Source organism: Nothoprocta perdicaria, unplaced genomic scaffold, assembly GCF_003342845.1.
Source record: "Nothoprocta perdicaria isolate Ctin4 unplaced genomic scaffold, notPer1 scaffold_173, whole genome shotgun sequence".
Lineage (NCBI taxonomy): Eukaryota > Metazoa > Chordata > Aves > Tinamiformes > Tinamidae > Nothoprocta > Nothoprocta perdicaria.
Window position 1 is genome coordinate 113566 of NW_020454905.1, and position 24212 is coordinate 137777.

The window sequence follows — 24212 nt, forward strand, 5'->3', positions numbered from 1 at the left end:
GTTTGCCGCTTAATAGCATGCATAACAGGGGGACTTTGGAGCAGCTGTAATTAGCTATCCTGTCTCCCAAGGCTACTGAACAGTCAAAACACTGTGGAGGTGACAAAATCAGTGATAAGCATCTGTAAACCATCCTATTTTTAAACATCTTTTTTTAGTAGATCTTTATAGAGAACTGTTAATGGCAGACTACACAGACTACAAAAGAACACATACTATTCAGAGAGTTGATAAAAGGTGCTCACAATTCATACTGAAAGATTCAGTATTAGATTTCTTTCTTTTTTCTTCTTTGTGTAGGAAAGATGCTGATGGGATGCACAAACATAGAAAACAATTACACAGTATACTAAAATCCCATTGTTTATTTCTTGCCTCTTTACAAAATATGCTAGAGGTGCAGGACTTGGACTTGGTATGGTATTAAATAAAAATGCAAGCAAGTCTGCTTTGAGATGCCTTTTTTTTTTTTTTTTTAATTAGATATATTAGTATAAAGAGCAAAGGAAGCAATGAATGGTTAATATAGATTAGCAGCAATTCCTTTTCATTAGTAACAGTATTTGATGGGTCAAGTACACCCAAATAAAGGATGAAGTTCAGCACAGCCTCAGTCTCTAATGGGCATGTGAGTTTGGACTCTGTGCCAAAAGAGAGCTACAGAATGCTACAAGGTTTTGAATGGTTGAAGTGCTAAGGAACTTTTCCAAGGTTTTGAATGGTTGAAGGGCTAAGGAACTTTTCCTCAGTTCTCTTGCTGTGTCATTCTCCATGATCTTTCACTGCCGTCTTTAGGCATGCTCTTGCTAAAGATAGGAGGAATTATGTTGTTCGCCTCATCACTCTGAGGAATCTAGGTATAGGGAGAGAGCTTGAGGAGACAGCGGGAACAACTGAGTGAACAAGAGTACCAAAACAGCATGAGAAAGTCTGTTAAAGAAGGAAGAGTCTGAAATCACAGATGTAGGATATATCAATAAATAGGTCAGAAAGCTTTAGTCTGGCTTAAATTGTAGAGGTGGTAGGAGAGAAATCAGCATATCCATCATGTAAAAATTTGTCCACATACTTGGCAAGGATCAATAAGTCACACTAACCATACTATATCACCTGTATATATAGAGCCTGAATATATAGAGATCTGGATATATAAATTCATATGTGAAGTCTCCTTATTTGGAGATCTTTAAAACCCGCTTGGATACAGCCCTGTACCACGTGCTCTAGGTGACCCTGTGTGTTCAGGGAAGTTGGACTAGATGACCTCTGAGGTCCCTTCCATCCTTAAGCATTCTATGATATAGCATTTATACTACACCTGCATACAGACCAGAGGGTCTGTGTAGATTTACATCAGCTAAATCTATCTTTGTACCACTTTGAATGTCTTAAACTAATTTGTTTTTCTCTGTATGTTCTTCTACAGGAGATAAACATATGGGGTTTTACCCTTTGAGCCTCCAAACATATTTTTTGAGGCAGAGTTGCAATGTAGTGTGGGCAAGTATTCACTGAATAAATGGGATTTACAGTGTTGTTTATTTATAGACTTTTATGTGCCCCTCTTTTCAGTAGAAATAGTTGCAAAGGAATTTAATTTCAGAGTATGTTGTGAAATTAGAAAATAGTATTCCCATTTTACAGAAGTAAGGGACAGAGAACAAGAATTTAAAAGCACTGAAATCTTCATAAAATAATGTTATGTAGGAATTTGTTTAAATAAGCACAGGTAATATTAGATAATGGTCTAGAAAAGATTGATTACTCTATTAGCATTTTGCAGATAGTCTTGCAATTTGGGATTATGTACTTTTGTACAAATTGTACCTTTTTTTTTTTTTTTTTGAAACTGCTGTTCTGTCAGGGAGTTTTGCAGATAGAAGAGAGTAATGTAGCCTTCTGTTAACTTCCAGAGTGAGTTCAAACTGATTTTTTAATCCAGTTGATATTTTGCTACTGAGTATGTTCTGTTTTGTATGTATTGGATTTCTTTACCAAGACTGTTATTGCATGAATACACCAGGTTAGTTATTAGGATAGGATTTTTAGGATATTCTGTGAATTGATCTAAAGTGCACTAAAAAAACAGGTTTTCAGCTATGGTACCAGTAATACTATTGGGTGTGAAATTCATGAAGAAAATATTTGCTTCTGGTAGTTTTTTTTTTAAGAAATAAAATACATTAAATGCAAATACTGGGGTTTTCAAAGAAGCTAAAAGAATGGTATGTAAGGTAAATAATTTTAAAGTCATTTGAGACAGTACACATCAATTTGAAATTTATGCATGATATAGAGTTTCTGCAAATCCAGGTCTTCATCTGAACAACTTCTTATTGGGATAAAACTCTACTGTATTTCTATTAAACAAGAGTGTATAATCAATTAGGATGATATCGGAATAATTTTCCCAAAACTTAGGTATATTTTTGTAGAAAAATTGAAGAACTCAAAATAAAATTATATTATCTCTGACTGTGAACAATCAATTAAACAAAGAAAGTCATTGTAGGAAATTTAGTGTAATCATAAGTAATAACTCTTGTGCCTGATACGAATGAGAAAAATTAACTTTTACTTTTAATTAAATATAATGCCAAAAGGTATTCAAGCCATTCTGACATATGTAGAAGATAGAATAATAAAGTACAGGCCCAGTCTTAATCACTTGACATTATTAAACATTAATATACTGTCATTAACAGTACCTGTTATAATCCATGTCATTTTGTACCTTGCAAGAGAAGCACTCATCTCCTTTCAAATACTAATCACAAAAGCAGATGCTTAAGATACTTGAATAACCCTTTTATTGCCATGCTGTCACATATGTTTCCAGAGGGAGTCAGAGAAGTGTCAGCGAGGCAAATTATAAAAAACATACTGTACTTTGGGTGTAGTATGAAGTACTTCTCTTTACTTATATAGTAGAAAGATTCAAATGATAGATTCTAATCTGGATCCATCTCACAAGTCTGATTTTGTCTGATATTTGCAAAGGTTCCTTGAAAAGTGATGACTTAAAGTTCTGCAAGARATCCTATACTTTTTATTGTTTTCCCAGACCCTAGAGAAGATGTTGCAATGTGCTGCCACATTTCTAGCAATGAACTGGAATTGATGCTCTGCTTTTGCTGAGTGAATTCTTGGAATGAAGCTAGTAGATATTATAAAATTACCCAGTCAATATGAGTAAAATGGTTCACTCTGCAAGAGAGCTCTGATGATGAAGCAGCTCTTATGTATGCCTTGCTCTTCAAACTATAACATGTTTTCCCTATATACAGAATGTGACAGAATAGTATTTTTCCTACCTTTTTTTTTTTCCCTTTGAGGAATTGAATTTACTAGTAAGCCTTACTATACCTCTATGGGTAAGTATGTAATGGTTCCTATTTTATGTTTAGGTAAAGCTAGATTCAGGAAAGGAAAAATGTTCAATCAAATGAGATGTGGTCTCAACCATTACTAATCCACTACCAAAATCTCCTACAGTAAGGATTTTAAGGATTGTGGAATATATATATATATATATATATATATATATATATTTAGATACTTATTCATGTTACTATTGCCATCTAATAGCTAAATTTATAGCTAAAAGCACAAACACAAACTACACAGATAAATATCATCTTGAGACTTTCAGGGTCACTCTGTTGGCAAAATGGAAAATTGGAAATGCTATTTTTCATTTATGTCTTAAATAAGGTAGTGTAGGTAGTTTATGCATGCTTATATTGAACTAACTGTAGTAACACAGGCAGATGTCTATGGATTGCTTTTGTAGTTGACAGTTTCCACGTAAGTGACTTGACCAAGGTCTCAAAGATATACTAGTAATCTTTAACTCAGTGGGTACTAAATGACTGTAAAGGAATTTGCCTTCCCAACAGTTTTATAGACAACCCTTTTAAGAGCAGAGAGAGTTTTCTCCGTTGATTAAAACGGATTGAAAGATTGAAACATAAACGTTTATTCAGGACATACTGAAAAAGCGAAGAGCTCATTTTTGCAAGTTCTTGACAATTAAAGCTTTGTTTGAAACTGCAGCTTCTTCCTGTATACATATATTGTTTTTTTCTTCCAAGCAAACTGCTCACTTAGAATCAATTCTTTACACAGATAAAAAAGTAAGCAGTTTCTYGTGGTGCACTATAATCACATAGCTTTGTCTCCACAAATACCCATCCAGTTTTTCTGTGATCCATTATATAAATTTGCTGATAATCTGAAATCTATATGTTTAGAGACTGTCTCCTAATGGCATTAAAATCAGCAGGARGCTTTTTATTGTTGTTCTTGTTGCAAGGACACCAATTTTTTCTTTGTTTGCTAAGTTGTTTCACATCTACAAAGGCATCAATGAAGAAATATCTTAAGAGACTGTGGTTGATGGTCTTTTGTACATTGTGTTGAACATTGATAATCATACTATTGAAGTCCTAGTTATATGCACAGAGACAACTTATCTACACTGGTGAATTTGTAATGATGGGTCATTGACTAAAATTGATTAACTTGGTGACATTTACTCTAAAAAGTTATACAGTTGTAGTTGGAGAAGTTACAGGTTATGTAAGCTAAAAGATCTAATTATCTTTGGATGGGTGATAATATAATGTGGTATTGTGGCATGAATTCAAAATTTACTCATCAGAAGTTCCGCTTGGAAAAATAACTTTTTTTCAGTTTGCAAGTATGGGTCTTCATCTTGTGTTTKGCCAAACTTTCAAAAAGATAAAAATACGACGGTAACTAACTAGTTTGTATCTTGTGGATGTACATTTACTAAAAGGGAGCACTTTTAAGAAAAACAAAATTAGTTATCTGCAAACATCAATTTGGAATTTTAAGTTATAAGATTTTACTTCTAAATCCTCATTCTAAATTACTCTTCAACCAAAGAGAGAGCAAAAACATTTCTATATTAACTTTATTTTTTTTTAGTACCTTTACAATCAAACCCAGCAAATTCAGCTTTAACTTCTAAATATGCATAACAAAAATCTATCTATTTAAGGATAAGAGCCAGTCAATCAAATTACAGGAAAAAATAATTTAAATAACTAATGACCACACAGATATCTTAATTTGTTTTGGGATGTTTATAAGCAGAAAATGAGTTCATACTGTTGAATGAATAGCCAGTTAGGAATTATTAGCAATGCTGAATTAGTGAATTGCCAAATGAAAATTGCCAAAGCAAAATCATTGGTTTGGGTCTTCAGTGGTGGCTGAGACACACTCATAAACATGCCATGGAAAGGTGAATCTGAGCTGCTTTTAGCTATGGGATTGTGAGGATAGATGCGGTTCATAAAGCCCAGTTTATTGCACCCAGCTATGTGCTGGATTGTGGTGCCTTTGAATCATTCCCAAGAATCTCCAGAGGAGCACACTTTGTTCTTTATTTCTTGGGAACAGTTGTCTAATCCAGGCAGAAGAAGAAAGAGGAGAGTGTGAAGACATTGTGCCCAGGCATTCTCTGCRGCACAGACATTCCCTTACCCAAAGGCTAAGCCCAGATCTAACAGATCTTTGGCTGCTGAGTATCACGACAGCGACGATCRACAAGTAGAAATGATTCTGGGAAACCAGGCTCTCTTTTTTGTAGCTATCTCTTCTCTGTAGTTGTTCACTGAAGTAAYAAAGAAATGAGCGCAGGGTTTGTCTCAAAAGTCAGCTAGCTGCCGTTTTCAGCTCCAGCATTTTTTTTTTTTTTTTAATTAATTCGTTACAGAGCTGGATTATTGATGACAATTCTTTATAAACATGAGCTTGTAAGATCAGGATGGACAACTGTTTAGACCTTCATGGCTGGGAATCATGCCATTACTACCCACAGTCGATGCACATACATGGCTATTTGGCTGTGTACCTCATGCCATCTGTTGAGATGGCATTTTGCCTGCTCACAAATTGGTTAGACCTGTGCCAAGAGCAATTGCTCTAGATGGTTACACTGCAAAACACTGCAAGTGGCTCCTTTTTTGTATGAAGAAGCCTCTCTCTTTTGAACATCACATTAACACTTTGTTACTTCCTGCAGACATACCTGTATACTGAAGAAATTAGAAATAGAAAAGGGYTCTTGTTCTTACTAAAAGGTATCCTTTCTAAATCTTAACAGGATAAAATAGTTTCAGATCATTTGAATGAAAAGTACTTCTGTTTATCATTCTCCATTTGAAAAAAAAATCTTTTTGCAGTGGTAAAAGCTAATTGAAAATTCGCTGAAGGTAATAGGAATATTTGTACCGATATGAGTGAATATTGGGTTGGAGTTTTAAATGCTCCTAAATTGTCTACTTGCTAATGCTCTCTTTCATGGATAAAATAAGATTAACTGACCATTATTGGTTCCAGAAACCATTCACTGGTTTCTAGAATAAATTTCTGGGAGAAGTAATGAGTTACAGAGATTTTTCTTTTCTAGATCAGTTATTTAAATTCAGCTGAGATATACAGTAGCCAAAAGTCATTACCGAGTGACATTTATACAACTTATAGAATAATTCTGCGTAGTCCGTTCTATGGAATACGCAACCATGTCATACAGTTGGCACATTTGTTGACAGCCTCAACTGTGATCCATGGAAGTGAACTTATTGCTTGCCAGCAGAAGTAGCCTCTCTAGGTATAAGCCAAAGGATATTGGCACAGAAACGTGAGCTCAATGGATAAATATAGGACTTTATGCAGAAAATGTTGTCATCCTGCCAACTTTCATAGCCACTAAAGTAATTCTAAAATCAAAACTAAAATAATATTTTTGCTTCTAGCAAGATCTAAAGGAAGAGTCAATTTAGAATTCAGAGAATGTGCAAGTATAAAGGAGTTATTTGCCTGTTTCTCTTTGAGAGTAATTAACTGTAGGAGTATTGCTGTTTTCTCTCTATGAACTTTTTGGTCTGCATGAATGTCACTGTTCACTCTGGGCATGCTTAGTTGAATCAAGATGATATCATTTATGTGGGTGAGTTTCCATATATTGGTTTGTGGGAAGTATGATATTTTGCTGATTATAATCTGGAGGTTTTGCCAAAACTCTTTCTCTGAGTTTCACATAAGTAATGCTGATCAGCTTTTGCTTGCTAGAGGAAAACCAAATGAAAAGAGGTGGCTAAGCCTTAAAAAGGAGAGAAAGAGATCAAAAGTCAGAACTATTTGGATTGCAGGGTGAGGTCTGCCTGTAATTTGGGGGGGGTAGGAGGTTGTTTGTTTTTCTGTTTTTTTACTATAATGCCAGCCAATTAAGATATTGTCTCTTTAAGCTGGTTAAGTTAGTGATGTATTTTATATTGCACAGCCCTTATTTTAGGAACTATCTAATAAAACTGATGMGATAACCAACTGAAAATCTGTAAAAATAAAACAATAATAACTAAAAAAAAATACAGAGAGGATTAGATGCCTGACTACTGCCATTTCTCGCTCAATTTTTATTAGTGCCGTAATGGACATTTGGTCCCAAAATTAAATGTTTGATTTCATTACTTGTAACAGTTGAAATTTGCCTAAGGCAAACTCTATATTGGTTTTGAAGAATGTAGAGAATACTGCAAAATTCTCTATATCTCCATCACTGAACATTCACTCATGGTTAATACAGCTTTTTATCCCAACTTAGCATCTATAGCAAGTACCATTTTATGTTCCATATTCTATTTTTTTAGCAAAGACAAAATACAAAAACTATCAGGATGACAAAAAAAATAATATCAATAAGAATTTCATAAAAAATTAAACATTTGGGGGGGTTCTATTCACAGGAAATATACTTGCTACTGATATCTATTGTTTGCACTTTGAAAGTTTTTTTATTATAAAGACATATTTTACATCAAGCTGTATTTCCATAATATAAAATTATCCACTCTTGTGGAAGTGGTGAAATTTTACCATTTTATAAGTAGTATAAAGACACCAGCAAATTTCATGGGCAAGCAAAAGCATAAATTCTCCCTGGCCAAGTGTGCACCGCATTCTAAATTGAAAGTTGGACATAGCTGAATACTTAGTGACCCTTTAGCTGAGGCATTCTGAAGTAATCTGAATAGCAGTATTCTTCAAAAATCTCTGAAACATTGGGAACTGAGTTGTTCTCCTTCCATGCAAATTAATGTGAATTTTCCTTTCACTTCACTGAGAGCAGGAGTGGACATTTCTTGAGTTGACCAGCACAAAGTAACATTTATAGGCAGAAAAAGGAGAGGGTTTTTTTTCAGCTCCAGCAAGTTCATTTTTAAAAGGCACTTTGCTGTAACCATGTAAACCTATGTAACCCTACAGTTTGTTAACACTGAACTTTAAAGAGTCCTGATAAGAAGCCAGTCAGTGGATATCCATTTAGCTGGTGATGATCTGAACTCCAGCTGATTGTCCTAGCAGCTGTGTGACTTCATTACCATTAGAAAGGCATACAGCCAAGCCAGCTGGAATCCAAAGAGGCTACTCAATGCACATAGCATGTCAGTCTGGGGGGTTTATGTATCAGAATGACAAAAGATTACTATCAAAAAGAAATACAAAATATATATATTTTTTAATACTTGCTTTAAATGCTAACTTATAAAATAATTATTGTCCTACATGGAGGCTACTTTGTCAAATACTTTTTTTTTCCTGTACTACTGTGTTAATGCTGTATACACCTCTTTAGTTAGTGAAATCCAGATAAAAAAATGCATTTTAGATTAAAACATACCAAATGCTGTAATTTATTACTTCTTAGTTAAGAAAATGTCATTGCCTTGAATTTTATATTAATGCTTTTGAGAATATATTGCCAGTTTCTCTTACTGAGGAAGCAGTACGTTATTTTTTCCTCAAGCGTGTATTTTTGACAGGAAGAATATTCATTTGACAGCAGGAAGCAAGATACTAAAGTAGATAAGAGTTATTCTATAAATTCGGACTAGCTCTTTGAAAGAGCAGACTTTTTTTTTTTGCGGACAAACTAAAACTGAAATCTTTTCAAATATATTTCTTTGATCTAACATGCACAAATACATGTTGCAGAAGTAGTTCTGAAGTAGAAGAAGAAGAAGTATTCTTGTGTCTGGAGGGCTTTCATTAAAAAAAATTGACATAAGTTATATTGTAAACTAGGTTTTAAAAAATGTAAAAAAAGCAGACTCAGTTCAGTGCTGCAATTCAACCTACATCATATTCATAAGAAAATTATTTTCCAAAGGTTTATAATAAACGTATACATCAGTCCATTCCTAGTCAGGAAACCATTTAAATATGTGCTCAACTCTAGCATTCCACTGCTGTTTTAGTCTAAGGTTAAGTATTTGGGATTTTTTTTATTGTTGGGTTTTTTTTTTTATTATTTTTTTGTAAATTAGATCTTAACTGTGGATATACTTGAATGATTAAAACATTTCTTCATCAAAATAACCACTTGTACATCATTTTTTCAGAGTAAGAATTTTACAGCCAGACTTTGGGTCAAATGAAGGGGTAAAGCACTTCTCAGGAAAACATCCTCATGCCAGAAAAATTCATCATCTATTTTAGAGTAAAAARTTGATCCTCACAGGAATGAAATGATTTATGTCATGAGAAGTTAGCTTTTACTTATATGATTTCATCTGAAATCAGAGGAAAATTGCACAGGAAGGGAAATCTGAACTCAAGCCTTTAGTCAAAACTGAATGATAGTACAGCTGGCAGAATTTTGTAAGGTAGATATGCCTGCAGGCATCTTATATTTCTTGTATGTGTAGGGTAATTTTTTTTAAAAAAAGATTCTTATGTAAATAGTCTAAGTAGACATCAYTGCTTTGTGTTGGAAAATTTTATGCTGTTTCTGTAATGTCTAGCCAGCTGATTGATAATAGGCATTACAAGAATACATTGTATGTTGTAGTTGATATAAGAAACACTATAATTCTTAAAGTGAAGTTAGAAAAATGCTGTTTCAGAAGGGAAAAAAATCCTAAGGCATTAGGTTAAATATTAATTTGAATGTCTATAATAATGGGTACATACGCTATTTAAGGAAGTCATTATTCCATTGCGTAGTCAACAAGAGTATTGATTAGAATTAATTCACTACAAAAAGTCTCCAATCATTTTTAACATAAGTTTTTCCTCTTTAACAGTACCCTGAAGCTTGTCTTTTTCGTGGTCAATTTAGCAACAAATTTGCAATTAATCATTTGCTGATTGCAATGAATGGTCTGTCGATAATATGCAGCTTACATTGCTAAAAGGGTTATACAGAGCTTTATTGTTTTCCTTTTGTCTTGGGAACACTTTGTCTAGCTGTGTTTCCTAGAATGGATTTTGAATAGATGTTTTGAAGTAACCATGCCAGTTTTAAAGAGACACCATGGACTGCATTGAGAGTATTAATCAAGATATGCCCTAACTTTCTTTTGGCATTACAGTATTTGGACATCTGTTCTGACTCCTTATATGTGAAATAGGACACATTGGCGTAAATGAAGGGTTTCATTATCGTAAATGTCATAACATTTGTTTGAATTACTTTGTGTAGATTTTAAATGCTGAAATTGTAATCTTCATTTTTTATAGATTTCATTGTCCTTTCAGAAGACTATAAAAATGGAAGCCTTTCAAAAATTCCATCCGTAATTCAGAAAGCATAATTTACAATTTGTGCAATAACAGTGAAATTGCTGTAGGTGATACTTGAGCAGTTTCTAAACAGTATATGTATCTTTACAGAAAGAAAATTAGGGCAAAATGAAACAGAAACATGTTTTTGTCACAAAGAATGTATAAATAAAAGCCAATAATAAATGTCCCCTTAGGAACTGTTGACATGGTTTCATCTCTTTTGAAAGTCATGGCAGTTGAACTGCAAATATCATTTTGTCTGTCAGGACATGTTTGGATTACACTGAACTTTGAATGATATTGTTTATTGGAAGWTTTTGAGGGGATTATTTTAACTAGCAAAACTAAAAAACTTGCAAAATTGGAATTTAATGAATTTATATTGTCSTTACTTTACATTATTGTTATACCAAGTATTAAAATAATCTTACTCATGCCTAACTTTTAGTGGCATATAGGTATGATATTTTTGCTTGGGCATGCTTGAGTAACATTAACTACATTTGTCTTCCCTGTAATTACAAACCTAACTTTATTACAAACATTGGCAAAACAGGTGTCTGCTTACCATGCAGAAATTTGGGAATGCTGGTTTGTCATTTAGTATTGATGATATTATTTAACTACTTGATCATCTGAGGAAAAGCAGTGTTTTACAAATAGGTGCTGTCTGATTTACAAATTTATAAAAACAACCAAAAAAAACCTAGGAGTAGTTTGGACTCTACTGAATTTTTAAGGTCAAAAGTTAAAGGCTAATTTGATTAAACTTTCATTTAGTCCAAAAATTTACTTAGAACTTCTGACTCATGARGCAAATTTCGTTACTGTTGTTTATGAAACAACAACATGATTCTGAATCTCTAAAATATATGTAAAAATAACTATCTGRTCCGGAGTTCAGAAAACCTATTCCATTCAAATTGTTTCCAATGAAATTTAGTGGACGTGATTTTGAACATGTGCTGTCATAGTCTTCAGATTTGATCTGAGGTGAAAACATCATTTCAAAAGATTTTAAAAATGACAAAGATTTCTAGTCATATATTAAAGCAAACATATGTACAGATAAATGTATAGTTTACCATTTGTCCATGCAGGTAATACCTCACTTACCTAAGTGGTTACACATTCCATGGCCACTGCAAACTACCAACCCTATTTTAATAGCTACAGATTTCACGGAGGAAAGAAATTGAAGAATTTCTCATCTGTCTGTGCTTTTTTTCCACTTCTGCATGACAGTTTACTGCTCCTCAGTTTGATGGTACARTCATTTATGGAGTTACTCAATGAACCAGATAATTATTTTGTRGAATTAGACCCTAATATATAGTGTGACAGACTTGATCTTATTAGCCTATTGGAAAATCTCATCTGTGTTGGAGATGTAAATGGGACTTGAGGAAAAGGTTTGTATGCAGATAAGTTAATAGAATCCTCCCAAACAATTTGATACTGAGAATAGGATACTGGCATAACATATTCAAAGCTACCATGAAAGCCTTAAGTTGCTAGAACAACCGTGACGCACTGAGCCTGTCCAGATGGTTAAGCAAAGAGCATTATGCAAGTGCACAGAAAAGGGGAAAAAAACTTTGTGATTGAAAAATGMAAGGATTTTTTTCAGATTCGCTACTCACACACTTGTACTTCTGTAGCATTCTTCAAAAGTCTTATGCAAAACTTAGATGTATGACATATGTAGTCATAACAAAGGTTTTTAGTGCAGTTTCTAAATTTTATGACCACGTCAAGAAATATATTTTTSTTTTCCTATGAGATTATTTAATAGTAAAGTTACATGGCCTGATATCATAATGAAATATAAAGTTGATAGCCACTAAAGTTGCTGGGTATTTTTAAGCTAAAGTCAATTTTACATGCTTTATGTACTTTGGTTAAAGTACAGTTACAGTTCTTAATTATTGGTATGTTATGTACAATAAAGAGTAATCTTTTGTTAATATTCTCTAAGTATTAACATTCCAATAGCAATTTATATATGAGGATGAATTCATCTTGAAAGTTACAAATTTGAGTAACTAGAGCCATAAAACCAGTGTGTGATGAATATATAGTCATTTCATAATCCAGWAGCTGCTAATCTTTATGAACTATTTACTTGCCATCTCTGTAGTGCATCTTTTAGATGCTCACACACTCACTTAAATCAAACATTTTTTGGAGATTTCTTAATTACCCAGGTATGAAAATATCTCAAAGATATTAATATCTCCAAGAAATTAACCTTATCCATTAAATAGGGTGCTCTCAGTTTGATATAAATCCTCTTCTGCTGCTTATCATATGACCTCACTTATATGAGGCATGTGGTGCTTAGGCATTAGCTGTGAGCACCACGAAGAACCGTGTTTAGGAATGAGGCTATGTGTAGGAACCTCCATTAGAATTTTCTTCTGCTTCATCAGACCTTGGCAGTTCTCCAAGACTATAGATAGATTCTATATGTCTAATTGCTTAGAAGACAGTAGGATACCTCTCTTTTTCTCAGTATAGCATTGACTAGTGACTGTGAGCATCCTCTGCAGTTGTTCTCATTGTCTTCCTACAGCTATGTCATGTTCTGATGGATACTTATGGCCTGAATTGGAGCCCCAGTGCTTATCAGTACTAAGGAAGTGGCCTAGTCTGGTGGAGGAGAAAGGAGGAAGGAAGCCTGAAGGAACCTGCTAGGAAACCTGTGCATGATTGGGGAAGCTTTGCCAGTAGAAACACATCACTGAATGATAGCAAGAACCAAAGGCCTTCATTCTTGATCAGACATCATTGTGACCCTTACTGGTCAAACTGTAGACAGAAGAGTGCCTCTCTTTTTTAGCCTACTGTGTTGCCGTTTTTGGCCGCTTTAATGGCCTTAATATCTAGAAGTTATATCAGACATGTTGACAATGGAGACTTTGGTTTCTTTCCATATTGGAATATTCTACAACTGATCACCTAATAAAAAGTTTCAGATGTAGTTAAGATTAAGACTACATGAAAGATAGACAACTTAAAATGATGGAGAACTATATCTGAAAAAGAAAAATCTGCTCTGCCTTTCCAGTTATTATATAGCAAGTATTTAAGTAACATAGTTAGAGAAATAAAATCTATGAAGAAAGAATTAACCAGAAAAAAAAAAAAAAAAATGGTAGTAGGTGTACCCCTCATTTGACTCCCTGAATTATTATCCAGCTAGATTTGCAGATGATGAAAGGAAGGGATTTTCCTAGCACAACTTTTATGCCAAATATAATGGACAAATAACTATGCCAAATATAATGAACAAGTATCTTAGTCATCCACAGACTCTCTGAACTCACCAGCACTTCTTCAGTACTGGTAATACTCACTTGGAGTATGTAGACCAGTGGCATTGGTAAGAGTTCTCTTGCCTCCATGGTAAACAAATTGTAGTGAATTTATCAGCTTATGGGAATGGAGGGAGGGAGAAGGAAAATAAATGAAAAACACTTTCAGAAGTCTGARTGATGAGAAAAGGGAGAAAATTTATGTCAAATAACTGTAGATCTGTTTAACTGGGGACAATGCACGAAAAGGAATAAAACAAGAAAGAGGGAAATGCAGTTTTGGTTATACGAGAAAGATGCAAAGAGATTTTGATTACTGTAGTAAAAAGWTATTTTGATTGCTGTTGTAAAAGAACAAGTGAAAAATATGATGTTTAGCAAAAGACAAAAGAGACTTTTAAGTCTTCAGGAGAGATTGGAGTATCAATGATGAAGAGAGTGAGAGCAGGGTCTTAGAAAGTTTGATGTGAATCAATGGAGAGAGAAACAGCTGGATAATCTAACAACTAGCATTAATTTATGACTTCTTTTTTCATTCTTTTTTTTTGTTTCCTAAGATTTTTTTGTATGATAGAGATGATAATAATATTATAATACAAAAATTTACATTTCAAATRGAAAAACATAATGAATGAGGAAAACAGTGACCTTTTTCAATTAAGAGAAAAATATTCTTACAGAGTGTAAATCAATAAGGGATGTTTCAGTGGTTTGCATACTTCTTATAAAAATAAATAACTACTATGGAAACAAATGAATAACATAAATATGCATTAAAGGCATAAGTCTTTGTTGCCAAAGCTCTGACTAACAAGTAATGTGAAGTTGCTAAGGAGAAGTCAGGTTAGCATTTATAATTTGATCTCTATCAAGCAAATGAGCATATAAAATAGGTTGTGATACAAGATTTGGCTTAGACCCCAGTGAAGATATCACTGCTCAAACTGTTGTGTTTTAGGCATAAGATCTTTAAGTTAAGAAACTAGCCTTGCTAGGCAAATCTTATTTTGTCAATTTGGTCAACTTCYGAAAGACTGAAATGAAAAATTCAGAGCAGCTCATTTAGATGTCTTGTATTGCCTTTTGGAAGAACCTTCCCAAGCAGCCTGTTTCATATTTTTGATCATAGTGGGAAAGTACAAACTCTCCTCCCAGTTTAAGGCACATAAATTAAGGGCCTAAATTTACGTTCTGTAAATCCTACAATAATGCCAACTTGATTAAAACCCAAGAAGAAAAACACCATCAGGATTTGGTGGGATCCTTTTTTTTTTTTTTTACTTTTTGTTTGTTTGTTTGTTTGATTGATTATTTTTACTTTTTTTAAAGATAGCAGTTTCATATGATAGCAATAATTAGTCTGCCACCAAAAAATAGTCAATAGTTGCCTTTTTTTGAAGTTTACATATTTTCTTCAAAATTGCCAAAGTACAGGGTATGAAATTCTGGATGTTCATTTCAAGCTAGAGAGACTTTAAGTATTAATTTATCTGCTTTCAACAGAAACAATATCTGCATATGCTGTGATGTGTGTTTCTGAGGAACAACTATAGAAACAGCCATTTCCMTTGCATTATATTGATTATATTGATTTTTGGTTTGAGCTGTGACCTTGATTGTGTTCTGCCCAAACTGTACAGAATAATTTGGGTGAGTTTTAGTATAGTTTTCCATCAGCAGTAGCAGAAATGCTACTGAAGGTTTACCACAGAGGTCTTTTTAATATCCAAAGGTCTCTGAAACACTTTGTTCTTTATATGGCTATGCTGGCTAATTGCCCTATRATCACTTCTCTTCATCTCCTTTTAGTAACTACACTCAGCATGACTCTAGAAGAACGATTTCTAGTTACAACAAATTTAGGGTGACCAGATGTAAAGAAAAGGAATACGAATGTGCTCTGTAACCCAGTATATTCCCAGCAGCAGTCATTGTACGGGGGGCATGATATTAAGTCGTGGCACATACATTTACGCATCAGACAATAAGGTATCAAGATTATCTCCCAGTCTCCTTTGATGGTCCTGGAATTTGGATATTTGCTTGAAAGATGAATGCATAGAAATTTGTTTCAATTACTAAAATAGCTCCTCCAAGATACTACCTGAGATATGGTTACAAATAGTTGTTTTGCAAGACTGGTGTCTGGACTGCTCTATAGACACCTTGGGTGGGTTGGGACACCTTGCCAGACTAAGTGAACTGACTGCAGTAAATTTTGTTGAGGAAATGTGTGTACATGTCCACATATTAAAAAATTATACATACGCAGAACATAGTTTTTCTGTCGGAAAYGTCCTTTATTGCAAAATAGAATTGCACAAAATATACAGTTTGTGACTGTGTAAAATATTTCCTGCACCAAATTGTTCAAGTATAGTGTCAGAAATTCAACAGACATCTGAATTTAAATGAAAAYGGAGAGGTGAGGAGTAGTATGCTTACATCTGATGTACTGCTCCAAGTATCTTGTTATGACTTCCAAATATACCATCCTTTGGTCATTTAACTACCAGTTATAAATACTGTGGTTATTCATTACCTTTTTAAATGTGTATTTGACATGTGAACTATAACTTATTAATAGATGTAAAACTAAATTTTATTTAAATATGACCATATTTAAACACACGTCTGGCTATTAGTAATATCACTGTGAAAAAGAGCAGGGTTATTTTGCCAGCTTATGGGAAAGAAAGAACACAAATTTTTCTTTTTTTTTTTCATAAAAAAGTAAACTTTCTTAAAAGAAAAAGCATTTTCTTTTAGTTCAGCTATTTTAACCACCTCTTCTTCCCCGCTCCTGCACCTCCTAGATATATAGGCTCAGAATTGCACTAAAAACTATGAATACATAGGAATTCTCCAAAAACTAATATTAATAGATTTTTTTTTGGAAGTGCTGCTACTTCCTCTTCCAGGTTAGAATATGTAATTTAATCAAAATATCTGAGAAGCCCACATAAGTGGTGACATACTGATCCAAACAGGACAGGACCTAAAGCTTCTGGGGTATCTTTTTCCAGACTTGGATCATTGAATAGATATTGAATAGATTACTGTGCTATTCATATTATGTTTTCATCTAGGGCTGCTTGGTTATTATCAAGTGAGAAATTATTAACATCAAAGGATGTATTTGTGGCTTTTTGCTTGTATGTGCAGAAAATCTGATAGATAGTAATGATGAAGGGGCTTCTTTATCTAGAAAATAACTTTTATTCTTGAACCACAACAAAAAACAATGTTTTTAATTTGTTTTCAATGATTTTTTGTCCACCTTTACTATTCCACATTAATAACTGAACTGATGTGAGCTAACTAGTTGTTCAGGTTAGATTTGCATTCTGATCCAAAGATTACAGGTTACTGAATTATCCCTTAAGCTTYCTAGCCTTATGAGTCCATTAAGCCTTAATTAAAGCAGCATCTTAGAAAAAAATAATCAGACCATTTATATCCAAAGAGACACACATTGGTCATTTGTTTGTTCACCAGCATAAAAATTATTATTTAATGGAAATTTTAATCACAGCAAGCTTATAGATAGACATATATTAAATGCATTAATCTTTCTATAAGGTTATTCACAATGTATAAGGTTACTCCTCTGAAAAGACTGCTTCAGATTGCTTTCCGGTAATGCTAATACCCATTAAAAAGATGAATATATATGTGTGTAAGTCAATCATAAGGTATTAAAGAGGTGTAGCAACTTAAGCTTCTTTTCTTCTTGGCAGGTCACTTTGAGAAATGTCCTAGTTCAATTAAAATATTTTTTCCATTTCCTAGTAGTAGATTCAGATATGCTCTGTCTGTTCTCTATCTCATCTTTGCTGTCAGGATTTAAAACAAACCTGAGTGAGATAATAGAAGGGTAATCTAGCTACTTCAGACTCTGAACAGGATGAAATTAAGGATATATAAGTGTGTATACTTATTTACATGTTTCTTCCAGTCAAGTGTTTTAAAGAGAATAAAGACAGTATTCCAGAGTATGCTTTAAAAAAAATTTATTACCACAAAAAAGGTAAAAATAAGGTTCTTGTTCAACCAGAATAAACTACAACTCATATTCATCTAATGCTTATCAGGTTCTTCAACTCTGCTTTTAATATTCTGCACAAGTGAATGGAAACCATCTAAACCTACAAAGAAGTACATACAAAATGTTTCTCTTTGGATTAGATGTTATGAGAAGAAAGTTCACGGAACAACAGTCATTTAGGCTATTATCGTATATTGCATATAACGTCTAAATGGTTGTAAAATATTGTATATCTTAACTATTATTTCATATTAATAGATACAACTCAAATCTTCATATTGCATTGTCAGAAACACAAAAATGTGTAATTAGTTATTCAGATGAGCATTATGCACCAACATTACATCTGATACAAAAGTCCTSCTTTAAAAGCATCTGCAGTCTGGATACTTTGGTAGTATGTTTTTATTGTCAAAAATAAAAATAATTTCTCATCATTTATTGACCACCCCCTATACCAGGTGCCAGAAGCGTTCACAATATTAAGACAATAATACATAAATGTTCARCTTATTATGAACATGACTATAGTTGTCTTTTTTTAGAATAGCTAATTAGCTGATTTCAATATAGCTTCTGGCACAAAAAGAAATTATGTCTCCATTGGTCCAAAATCAGTAGGAGGCTCTAAGTAGATGATGCTCAATGCTCCTTTTTGGAAGGACTGATTCTATTTCAAATGAACTAGTGACAGCTCACAGTAAGGACCCTCTGCTATCCCCTTTTTAATTGCTGTTGTTTTCTTTTTTCTTTTCATAAAGCAAAGGATTATCTTGTTAAGGTGCAATCTTTATGGGCTACTTCTAAATTATCATATAACATGGAATTAAGGTTGGTAAGGGGTTTAAGTACTGGGCATATTAGAGTCAGCTGAATGTTTGAAGACAGCAATTGGGCTTTCTGTAACACACAGCTATCTATCTAAATCTATCACAGCTCCAATCCTGCTTGTCTATATTCAGTTACTAGTTTGGTTTAGAGGATTTTTGTTTTGTTTTAAGAAAATGATGTGACACATGCCTGTCTAGTGTTGTTCCCATCAAAATCATCTTTGTGTATTACCCTTTTGTGCCTYTCAGGTCATTAAGGTAGTTGATCTGTTTTAGAGTCAGAAAATGKACGGGCAAGGGAAAATTTCAATCGAATCAGCCGTGCATAGAAGCAACTGCCCAGTTTGCCATCTGCAGTGGGCATTGATCCCTAGCTTGTCTGTGTCCTGCAATGGTTATGCATGCGTAAGCACATGAGCCTTTTCATTTCATTCATTAGACAGTTAGGCCTTGATTAGTGTTTCCTAGTCTCTGTCAAATATACTATTACTCCTTCATTCAGTTTGTCTTGGGTCTGTCTTTTGCTTTTGCTTCAATRTAGAGAAGATTAACAATTAAGCATAACAGTAGTGCTTTTATGTCTGTTTCATGCAGAACTGGCTAGCAAATATACTTTTTCTCGTATTGGTAAGTCTAGTGTGGGATAATGTATTAACAATAGACCTTTCTAAAGTTAACAGAGTTATTATTTTAGTCCAGCTGGCAGGCTTTGTTTAGAAGTGTGACATCTCAGAGTTTACTGTTTATTTCATCCATATTCAAGAACTGTGGGATCACCAGAGTACTTGTGGATATTTGCATTATAAAATTGCATTGCACATAAAAATAAATTTAAAGCAATGGTAGGTGGAGTTTGAGAATATTGCATCCAAAGTTTCAGATGACCTTTTGGAGGAGAAAATAGAAAGAGAAGGTTTTCTATGATTAACATTAGCCCATTCATTAGGGCTTTTTACTCTTATTATATTGTAGGACAGTAAAATGTTAACTGATGATTCTGTTCTTAAAGACCGAAAAAAATAGTGATATGTGGTTAATAATACATCATCCTATATGCATGTTTATAAACTGCATAATGAGATCAGGAATAATGTGAAGATTTCATTGGAGACAATATGTTTCCTGATGCCATTAATTGATTTCACTGGATTARTGACTACAAATCGCATTGCTAAAAAGTTCTATACTGTGCCCATTATGTACATACCTTTTATGTACAATAGTGTAAAATATTGTCAAGTTTTATTACATTTTATTCATAATAATAGAAATTAAATAAAATTTACATATCATCAGTTGCACTCTGAGCAGTTCTGTCTGACGTTATCAAATTCATACATTTATTTTTTCAAGTATCCGTGGATTAGTAAGCCATATATATGATATGTACAAATCGATACTGTGGAGTTTTCTCTAAGACTCTAATAAATAAATAAGTAAATAAATAAATAAAGAACTTTATCTATAAACTGTTGCAAGCATGGTTGATGTTAGAGGGTATTTCTATATCTGCTTGTCTATTTATACTAAAGTGGTTTGGTTTAAATAAAAATGATTTTAAACAAAACATTTTAACCATGTTTGGAATCAGCATTATTATACACTATCAGATGTCAAATTTGGGAGAAACTTAAAATATTTTGTTGGATAAGGACTTCAACCCAAATTTAATACATCTTTGAAATTTTCAGGTTTTATATTTTCATATATGATCATAAATAGTTCTTTTTTCCTACATAATATTTTCTTATAGTGATGATTTTATTTGTAATTTTTGTCAAACTCTATTTAGATAGAAATGGAATTTGGTGAAAAATTTTATTAGCTAAACTAACTCTTTAGTAATTTTCCTATATATGCAATATTTTAAGATATAATTATGGAACCATGATTTGCAATTAATAGCATACATTTAACAAAAAATCATATTTTTAGTGAGAAAAACAAGTGAATTTATCTGTATTTATTATGTCTTGCAAGACTACAAAACTGGTAGATTACATGCTGTCACACTTAGTTAATATTGATATTTGAAGATCAGTATAAACCTTTTTGCTTTCTTAATTCCCAGTTTGTAAGTACTGATTGAATTAGTAAATGAAGTGTTAAATGATCTAGAATGAAGAAAACATTATTTTTATATCTACAAAGGACATGTAATACTATTTGAAAACTGATTATAGCACAGGAGTTTCAAATATTTTATTTTCAGCAGCTTCCACAACTGTAATAGCCTGATTTTCTTTAAAAGTTCATCAATATGTACATACTGTATACTCTTTCATTTCAGGTATGCATTTTAGCCAATTTTGACTCAATCAATTAACTGTATTTTAATATATTTTGGTAAGATATATTTAATTTAGATAAGTCTCTTCTAAATTGGAAAACCTGATTTTCTTTTCAGATGACACTTTTTCTCCGTCTTCATATGTAGGAAATGGCATATTCTCCTCTAAATTTTATAGAAAACTATTCAACAGCCATATACAAATATCAAGCTGTGTGCATATAATGTAACTCTGCTGAATCGCACAGCTTTACTAAAGGAATAAGTTTTGTAGACTTTATTTAGTATTCCGACAAAATGAACTGTTTGAGTAGTATTGCTCTAAACCTTCAGCAAATCTGGATGCTGTCTGCTATAAAGAAGTTGAAGACACTTTCAGTAAAAATAAATATTAGATCTGATTTGTAATGAAGACTATGCAGAAAGTGTAATAAATCAGTCATGTTCAGGTATACTCCATTCCTGGAAAGGGGTACCCATGAGCTTTTTAGCTGATGAGATTTTTGCTCTTGTTGAACAATGATATTTCACTCAGCACCCTACAAATGACATGTCTGGGTTACAGGTTTGGTATTCTCTTTTGCAGTTTTTCATCATGATAGATTAACAATTCTTTTTTTTTTTTCTTTTTTCTTTTTTNTTCTTTTTTTTTTTTTTTTCCTGCTAGGATGCTTCAATTGCCCACAGATTCCATATCATGAGAGAAAAACATCCAGAGAAGTTCAACAGTAGGTAAGAATATAAAAATATTTGTGTATGAAGAGATTCTTTCCATAATGTTAAGGTATAATCTGAAGGGGTTAAATTTTGAATACCCTTTAAAATACTGATTCTTATAAATGAGAGGAAATTGGTGCATCTCATGTTATATATGTGCTCCCAGGCTGCTTGTAGTGTAACTGTTTTATATCTGGTATTTCAACTGAAATGAATACCATTATAAATAAACTGTTCTCTCATGCAAAATGTTTGACTTGTAAGACTAGCATGGACAAGATGATGCATTTTGGTATCTGAGCATCCCTGAATTGACACTTTGCCATTAGGCACTGAAGAACACTTATTAGACAGCTGCAGATGGTGATCCTTATGTTTCAATCCCACACGCACACTGGTGCATTGACAAGGGGCTCTTCCATATATACTCTTAGTAAGGGCAAGTGAATGCCATTTTACACATAAATGCTTTTTATCATTAAAGAGCTTTGGATATGTAAAAAAGTCAAGAAGAGACTTTGCATCTGTTCCTTGTGTTCCTTTTAGAATTTGGAATGTTGTCTCAGAGCTTTTCTAGAGATTAAAAATATATTACAACATGTACTGTAAATTCACCTTCTTTCAGTATCTGGTCTGCTGAGTAGATAATATTCATAATGCAATGCTTATATTTATCTTTTTTATTTAGATATTTTAGCATATCAGTTGTGATGGGTAAAGCAACATTTCAGAAACATTAATTAACATTTAAAGGCAGAATGGAAGAGGAAATAAAGATGTTAAGTGCATAGGAATAAAAGGAGCTATCTAGAAAAAAAATATTTTGTCTTTCTGACAAAAAATGTTTTGCCTTTCTGAGGCTGCTCATAGACTTTAGTTTGTCATGGGGCTAACCTGGAAAGTCTCATGAGATGCAAATATTGATACAAATATGCTGTTCATGCGCTGTAAAACTCCTTAGAACTGTACAGAATGATGTTTGAATATATGCAACTTCCCACTATTTTCATGTTGTGGGTATAAATTTCATATTTCCCAAATTTTAACAGCTAGGGATGGTGGCTTTTTTCTCCTTGAATATTAAATCTGTTTAGTATCTATGCAATGACAGACTATGAACTCAAGTGTATATTTCTGTTTAAGTCCCACAGTAAACCTTTATATTGCATTGTCTTTTATTATTCTTATTCTGATAATCATCTGAAGGAATTATACTATGAATGAATCAGAACCTAAACCTAGACTATATGTCAAAATGTATTATACAGATTCAGCAAGACTAGAAATATTGGACACTTTGCAAATGCAGATATTCTAGGCTCTGAAGATGAGCCGGTTTATCAGTGGTCTTTCTGCATATTTTCAGCAGTTGGCAATTATAATTTATAAAAAGCTCAGTTAATAACATGAGTTTCAGATCAGATTTCATGTCACAATAAATCATACGCCATTAATAACATCTGCTAGCAGACTCACCTTGAAATTCATCTATATTTTAAGGAATCTGATGTTTCTAACATTATCTTAAGGAAATTAATTACAAAAATATATAGTTCAAGTCTCTACCTGCTGTGGTACTTAGATATTGAAAGAATGTGAAAAAAATCAGTGATTCTCTGCATTTTGAAGGACTATTCAGAAAGATTATACATTTCTAAAAGAGAATATAAAGAGTTGGGCAATATATTGTTAAGGAGATTGATTTTTAAAATATTTCTTCTTTTGTGTAGTGATAAAAAAATGCAGATTGTTRTTGTTGAATAAAATTTTCTGAGCAATCATGCTTGCTCAGAAATAGTTTGTTCCTGTAACAGTTACTATCGTGTGTCAATACTCCATAATATGCTGTAGCAGCAATTTCCTACAGTATATGAAATAAAGCCTGTTTTTAGCTCTCCACAGCAGAGCTCCAAACAGCAAGATATATTTTACTTTTCACCACTGTAGGATTTTCTATGGAGTCTAAATGATTTAGAATCAGCAAGTGCAACTAAGATTAAGTGAGTTCATAGTGGGCTGCAGAGTTAATAGCACTTCTACTTTTGAAAATGATACACAGATACTTCTGAACACCTCTTCCGACTAAAAAAAAGGGGGGAAAAAAAAAGTCTTTTTTTGGCTTTCTATGATTTTTCTCTTGTCTGATTTTCCGAAGTTTTAAACTTCCATAGCTATCACCCAGTTCTGTAAAGCAGATGCTTGCGTTGAGGTTCTCCTCTAAAGATGAATATATAAACAGCATCTCATCTCCTTACAGAACTGAAATGGCCTTTGGTCACAATATACTGTAGCTAGAAACCTGAATATTAAATTGGAAGTAAGATTTCCATTACTAAAATTGCCCAAACAGTCTGAGCAGAAAGAGATGGTGATCATTTTGGCTACTTGGCACAAAAAATGATTTGGATCAA

The 24212-nt window shown here is 33.0% G+C and overlaps 1 protein-coding gene across 1 annotated transcript in view; it reads left to right on the forward strand.

Annotated features, from left to right (window-relative positions):
- DGKB (diacylglycerol kinase beta) overlaps positions 1-24212 on the forward strand; it is a gene marked incomplete at its 5' end in the record, with an annotated part of 260260 nt that overhangs the window by 108028 nt on the left and 128020 nt on the right. The window contains one exon of the mRNA XM_026036252.1: positions 21752-21816. Coding sequence (XP_025892037.1) covers positions 21752-21816 — 65 coding nt within the window. The remainder of the gene's footprint in view (positions 1-21751; positions 21817-24212) is intronic.